At 36.1% G+C, this 7,685-nt stretch overlaps 1 protein-coding gene across 1 annotated transcript; it reads left to right on the top strand.

Moving 5' to 3' along the window:
* Positions 1-1,820: 1,820 nt before the first annotated feature.
* On the top strand, positions 1,821-4,788 carry LOC308511801 (coenzyme Q-binding protein COQ10 homolog B, mitochondrial-like; the record flags this gene model as incomplete). Its single annotated transcript, XM_081081676.1, has 2 exons — positions 1,821-1,827; positions 4,136-4,788. 2 exons carry the CDS (start codon positions 1,821-1,823, stop codon positions 4,786-4,788), a joined length of 660 nt encoding a protein of 219 aa, XP_080937802.1.
* Between the last annotated feature and the right edge of the window lie 2,897 nt (positions 4,789-7,685).

The following is a 7,685-nucleotide window of genomic DNA, read 5'->3' as shown; positions in this document are numbered from 1 at the left end:
AAAGCAAGGCTTTGATGGTGTTAATGGAAAACATGTGGCTTGCATGTTGCTTAAAGTGAAGCCCTGCATCTTGATGTTTCTCTTTCCTTCCTCCACTCTCACCCCAGTTCCCCCAGGGATCTTGACTTGTCAGTAGATCATGATCTTAAAATCTTTATAGCCACCCATGTGGGCAGTGCAACTGGCAAAATGTCAGGCAGTCTGTGTTAGCATCCTAGTGTCATATAGCACACTGAGTGAAGTCATGACACAGGGAATATAAGTGATTCTGGTACATGAAAGCTGGGAAAGACTGTAGGAGCCCATACATTACAAAACCGATTGAGAATAGAATCATAAATGTTTAGAATTAAAAGGACTCTTAGAAATCATTAATATAACTTTCTCCTTGTACAAGCAGGAGACAAAGGCCCAGAGAGGGAAGGGGTTTACCAGATTTATGTAATGAATGTCTGTGGTAAAGTAGGCCCTAAGCCAGTGATGGCGAACCTTTTGAGCTCGGCGTGCCAGCATTTTGAAAAACCCTAACTTAACTCTGGTGCCGTGTCACATATAGGAAATTTTTGATATTTGCAACCATAGTAAAACAAAGACTTATATTTTTGATATTTATTTTATATATTTAAATGCCATTTAACAAATAAAAATCAACCAAAAAAATGAGTTCGCGTGTCATAGGTTCGCCATCACTGCCCTAAGCCCTGGTGTCTCTCAAAGGAGTGTTACCGTAGATAATACACAGGCCCCAGGAGAATTGAATGTAACTATTTCCTTAAGTAGCAGCAATTAAAGCCAAGTCCCCTGAATGTTCTTGCCACTTGTATGCTCTATGTTCTCCTTAGATCAAAATGTGATGTAAGTAACTCAGTGATCTAGCTGGGAAATGGATTTGATGTAGAGGATTATTCTAGAATTCAAGTATATGGGACTCAGACAAATATAACTCTTTCTGCTTTTAAACTGCCATGCCTTACTACAAAGGAGTGGGGAAAGTTTAAACATAAATTGTTTGCTGGTATTTGCGATATTAATGGAATAGAAAAAAAGCAATATTAATAAAGGCAGTGGCAATGTGGACAGAGACCTGGCTCCACACTTATTGATTTGTCTCTGAAACCCTGCAGATAATAGGAGAAATGGTATTTATCTGACATGATCTTGTTTCATTACTGGGGCTCTTTTCCTCTATATGCTTTAGTTTGTTACTTCAAGGAAGACTGAGTACTCTTGGCTGTTATGTGGCAGGCTATTTATGTTAATGAAGAAAATTACAATTGTTCTTTTTATTCCAAGTATTCTTTAAAAATTTCAGGATGAGTGTTTTGGCTTGTTAGGTTCACTGAATGTATAAAGGACTCTTATAACTCAATAATAAAAAAAGATACATTACACAATTAAAAATAAATAAATGGAGCTGGTGGGGGATTTCAGACTGAGCTCTCCAAGTACTTCATTTTAGAAAGGAGGGCCAGGATCCAGAGTGACTTTTTCAAGGTCACACAATAAGTTAGTGCTGAGCCAGGGTTAAAACTCAGATTTTATGGCTCCTAGATGTTCATTGATGTAAGCAAGTATTTTCTCAGCTTTTTAAAAAATAGGTTACCATGTGATATTGGGTTCTATGATTATATTGCACAATGCGTTTCTGGAACACTGTTTAGATTCAGATGTAGGATCTAATCCTGAGTCTATTACTGACTTGTTGTGGCACCTTGGGCAAGTCACTTAAATTCTCTGGGTCTCACTTCCCTCACGTGTCAAAATAGTAAACTAATACCTGCCTTACCTATCTCACCAGATTCTTAGAAGTCTCAAACAAGATGGTGGGTAAGAAAGTGCTTTGCAAAGTATAAAATGTTGTTTGGACATGGTTACAGTAGTCTTAATGCCTTTAAAGTACCTCCAAAATAAATTAATAAATAAACAAAAAAAATAAAGTGTCCCCAGAGAAATGTTGCTTTCAGTAACGACAGACTGCTTGTTTTTAGGGCCACCTTATGACTTTTGTGAGCTCTAGGCACTTTTCCCTTCATGAATTTGTTTCTCTATAAAGTGTATTAAATATTGTGTTTTGTGACTACATAGGTATAATGATGGGCATATTAAAATTACATTTTAAAACACCTTATAAAACCTAAATTTTTATTTTGACTTATTTTTAAAATTAACATATTTTTGTGGGCCCCTAAAACTACTGTGGGCCTTAAGCACAGTGTCTACTGTGCCTAATAGATAAGTCAGTCCTTCTGGTTTGGATCAACCCTTTAACTGAGAACAACAAAAAAGATGTTCAAAATATAAATAAATCCATTTTAAGATACTAGAGAACAAACTGGCAGGGAAGAATTAATAGATCAAGACGAAGAGAGGAGAGAAGCCCAGAGAGGTGAACCCAACATTCCATGCCACATTTCCCCTCAACATCTTTCAATTGTTTTTGGTTGTTTTTATTGAATTTAATGGGGTGACATGGTTAATAAAGCATACATGTTTTAGGTATACAATTCTACAATACATAATCTGTATATTGTATGGTGTGTTTACCACCCTAAGTCAAGTCTCCTTCTATCACATTTAACCCCACTATATCCTCCTCCACCTGTCCCCCTCCCCTGCCAAGTCCCTTCCCTCAGCAATTAATACAGTGTTGTCTGTGTCTATGAGTTTTTTTCTATTTTTTCTTTTATGTTCAATCTCTCCTCCCCACCAACCAAACCACAACCCACAACCCTGGCAGCTGTCATTCTGCTCTCTATGAGTCTCTCTATTTTGCTTGTTAGTTCATTAGATTCCTCATGTGAGTGAAATCATATTGTAAATGTCTTTGACTGGTTTCTTTCTTTCTTTTTTTAAAAATATATTTTATTGATTCTTTTACAGAGAGGAAGGGAGAGGGATAGACAGTTAGAAACATCGATGAGAGAAACATCGATCAGCTGCTTCCTGCACACCCCCTACTGGGGATGTGCCTGCAACCAAGGTACATGCCCTTGACTGGAATCGAACCTGGGACCCTTGAGTCTGCAGGCTGATGCTCTATCCACTGAGCCAAACCACTTAGGGCTGACTGGTTTATTTCACTGAACATAATGTTCTCCAGGTCCATCCATGCTGTTACAAAGGGTAAAATTTCCTTTTTTATGGCCAAGTAGTATTCCATTGTGTAAATATATCACAGTTTTTTTTTTTTTATAGCATATTTGTATTGATTTCAGAGAAGAAGAGAGAGGGGGAAAGAGATAGAAGCATCAATGGTGAGAGACTCATTGATTGGCTGCCTCCTGCATGCCCCCTACTGGGGACCAAGCCCGCAACCTGGGCATGTGCACTTTACCAGAATCAAACCAGGGATGCTTTAGTCTACAGGCCTACATTCTATCCATTGAGCCAAACCAGCTAGGGCTAGCACAGCCTTTTTATCCACTCATCTACTGATGGACACTTGGGCTGCTTCCAAATCTTGGCTGTTGTAAATGCTGCAGTGAACATAGAGGTTCATATATTCTTTTGAATTTGTGTTTTGGGTTTCTTTGGATATATATTCCCAGAAGTGGAATTGCTTGGGTCATAAGGAAATTCCATTTTATTTTTTTTTACATATAAATATCATACTTTTATTCATTTTTAATTTTTGAGGTAACCACTTTCCACAGTGGCTGTACCAGTCTGCCTTCCCACCAACAGTGCACAAGGGTTCTCTTTTCTCCACATCCTCACTTCTTGTTTGTTGATATATTGATGATAGCCATTCTGACAAGTGTGAGGTGATATCTCATTGTAGTTTTAATTTGCATTCTCTGATAATTAGTGATGATGAGCATTGTTTCATATGTCTATTGGCCATCTGTAGGTCCTTTTTGTCCTCTTTGGACACGTGTCTATTCAGGTTCTTTGCCCATTTTAAAAATTGCATTGTTGTTGATTTCAGTGTTGAGTTTTATAAAAGTTCTTTATAAAATTTGAATATTAATTCCTTATCAGATGTATCATTGGTGAATATGTTATCCCGTTCAGTGGGGTTTCTTTTCATTTTTTTGATGGTTTCCTTTGCTGTGCAAAATCTTTTTAGTTTGATTATTTTTTCTTTTGTTTCTTTTGCCCAAAGCAATATATCAGAAAAAAATATTGCTATAAGAAATCCAGTATTGGACGATCATAGCAGCTCGAACCGGTCAGAGGGTCCTGAGAAAGGTGGTCTCGGGCTTGGGATGTCATCCAAAGTCACCGGTAGCAGCTGGACCCCCAGTTTCGGCACAGAGGCCTACACGGAACGTCAGATACTTAGCTTTCTGTGGTATACTGATGAGCAGAACTCTTCCACTACATACCTCAGTTTTGCCCAAGGAGATATATGCAAGAACTTTCTTCAAAATTGCTGCACCGTTAATAAACAAAAGAAAGGAGTATTCAGAGAGGAGAATTATAGGATACTCTATGCAGGAAATGTATGATGTAGTAGCAGGAATGGAAGATTACAAACATTTTGTTCCGTGGTGCAAAAAATCCAATATAATATCCAAGAGATCCGGATACTTCAGAACACAATTAGAAATTGGATTTCCGCCTGTAGTGGAGCACTATACATCTGTAGTAACTATGGTGAAACCACATTTAGTAAAGGCATCCTGCACTGATGGGAAGCTTTTCAATTATTTGGAGACTGTTTGGCGTTTTAGCCCAGGTCTGCCTGGCTACCCAAGGACTTGTACCTTGGATTTTTCAGCAAGTCATATCACAAAGCCCTTCATTTGTTCCAAATATCAGGTGAAGTTGGTAAAAAAGGAATAATCCATTTATTAGAGCCCATTAATATGCCATTATTAATAATCTTATTCATATAGCAATTACTGAAAACCACTTTTTTAAAATCTTAAATTTTTGAGTATCGAATTTTTTTTCTCTACTAATTTTATAAGAAAGAATATTAATGAATCTTTCTTTTTATTGTATTTCTTGAGACCTTGAATAACAATTCCTTCTCTACTTTCTAATTTTTACAAGTCCATAGGTTATAAGATTTATGCTGACTTTACTGCCAGTTTAATAGCTTAACACCAAATGAAATTTACACATTGATCTGAATCTTATGATGCAGAAATAAAGTGCAAAAGGAACAAATATGTTTTTAGAATCTAAGGGCTGAGGTATTTTCTTGTTCACATCACCTTATTTATAGCACTGTGGCTTTTTCTTTGCCAACAGAATATATTTGCTGTTTATATTTGCAACTCAGGCATTACATTTTAAGAAATGGTCATAATATTAATGGTCATAATTTCTACATGCTGTTCTCAGCTCTTGAATTGATTTCATTAAAATATTAGTGGACATTAATGGGACAGTTAGGGACATTTGAATTAGACCTGTTTAGATTAAATAACAGCATTATCATCTAATAATATTAACTCCCTCTGTTAATTTCTGGTTTTAATGCACTGTGGTTATAGAATACATTAAAACAGGGGAATCTGGTTGATGGGTTTATGAGAAATCTTTGTACTGCTTTTGCAACTTTTTTTAAATCTTAAATTATTTCAAAATGAAAAATTAAAAGTTCTAAAAGTTAGTAGCTATTTGGTCCTTAAAATACTACTTCTCAAAGCTTACCTGAGTTCTCTCTTGAGGGGATATAAGTTCACTGCCCACTTTGACATAGAGCCACCTACCCCATCTGTTTGGTGGATCAGTCTTACCTCCTTGCTGCTACTTCCCAGGTGAGGGAGATTGCTTCTCTTCCTTATTTCCTACTGGGAGGTAGGTAGATCTAAAAGGGACTCCTTCATAGGAAGCCAGAGTAATAAACACGGTATTCACTAAAGACTTTTTCCATTTTTTAAACTTAATAAAAGCTGGCTTTGCCTTGAAAAAAAAATCCAGTATTTTACTGCTTATGTTTTCTTCTAGGATTTTTATGGTTTTAAGTCTTACATTAAATCTTTAATAATTTTTGAGTTTGTTCTTGTATATGGTGTAAGAAAGTAGTCTAATTTCATTTTTATATGTATCTGTTCAATTTTCCCAACACCATTTATTGAATAGGCTGTATTTATCCCATTGTATGCTTTTGCCTCCTTTGTCAAATATTAATTGACTGTAAATTCATGGGCTCTCTATTCTTTTCTATTGGTCTATATGCCTGTTTTTATGCCAGTACCATGTTGTTTTGATTACTATGTCCTTGTAGTATAATTTAATATCAGGTAGCATGATTCCTCCAACTTTGTTCTTTCTCAAGATTGCTGTGACTGCTCAGGATCTTCTGTGATTTCATATAAATTATTGGAATATTTGTTCTAGTTCTGTGAAGTACACCATTGGTATCTTGATAGGAATTGCGTTGAATCCATAGATTGCTTTGGGTAGTATGGACATTTGATTGTTGTTCATTCTTCCTATCCCTGAACACGGTATATGCTTCCACTTCTTCGTTCCTTCTTCAATTTCTTTCTTCAGTGTCATATATATTTCTTGATTCTAGGAGTTCAGCTGAGAGGCTAAGTTGAACTAAGTTTAAAGCTCTAGAGGTGGTGGTGAGGGTGCAAAATTGAAGGTCAGAGCCCATCACAGAGGAAGGTTTCTGGTAAAGACCCCAGTTTTTGGTTGAGACCCTGAAAGGCAAAATTCTAGGTGTAAGAGCAAACCAAAAATAGGCTACTGCTTATGGAGACTGAAGCCCAACATCTAGTTCTTTTAATACCTGATTGGATTAAAATGATCTAGGGTTGTTAGTGCTCTTAGATGATTAGTACCTGCCAAAAGCAAAAATAAAACATCTCTGTAGGAAGATAATATCATTTAAAGCTTCAAATTAGTTTTATAATTTTTTACATATGATGTCTTGGATGTTCAGTCAAAAATAATCAGTCATAGAAAGAGTTAAGACTACATGATCAAAAAATAAGGTAAATCACAAATATTAAAGACCCACAAGTGCCCTCAATAATAGATTTATCAAATACAGACTGTAAAGTAACTATGGTTTATATGTTTAAAGAATTAAAATGTCTAGAGATGTGATAGTTTGTTCTAGATTTGAGATGAATTGCAGAAATTTATGTGGATATACAGTGAGACATTTGTTTGTTTGGAACATTTGCCACACCCATCCCCTGTATGTGGATCTTACAGTTAGAAAGCTACTTGTATAACCTGGTGTGAGATGTTGCCATCTATATGAAGTTTGGTTTTCCACAGATGCTTATGACTTCCTTGAACATTTAAGATTCCATATTCCTTTTCAGGTGTACACCATAGTGTTAATTTTTTTAAATTTTATTTTCATTAGCTAGTTAATTAGTTTTTATTGATTTCAGAGAGAGGAAGGAAGAGGGAGAAAGAGATAGAAACATCAATGATGAGAGTGAATCATTGGTTGGCTGCCTCCCACCGAGCCACAACCCTGGCAGTGCCCTGACCTTCAATCACACCTTTACCTCCTGGTTCATGGGTCAATACTCAACCATCAAGCCATACTGGCTGGGCTATAGTGTTAATTTTTATAAGCCCACCTCTAAAAATAAGAATTTATGATCATTTGGAAAAAACTGGGATTTGATTTATCTTTGCATGTACATATTAACAATAAAGCAAGGCTGCAGAACTTTCTTTTAAAAAGAGAAATTGAACTTTTTTTAAAAAAGAGTTCTCGAATAACTTTTTTTATACCTACCTCCCTACAAATAATA

Source organism: Myotis nattereri (genome assembly GCF_964212035.1).
Source record: "Myotis nattereri genome assembly, chromosome: X".
NCBI lineage: Eukaryota > Metazoa > Chordata > Mammalia > Chiroptera > Vespertilionidae > Myotis > Myotis nattereri.
The sequence above is the reverse complement of the archived record's forward strand: the minus strand, read 5'-3'. Positions and strand labels throughout refer to the sequence as shown.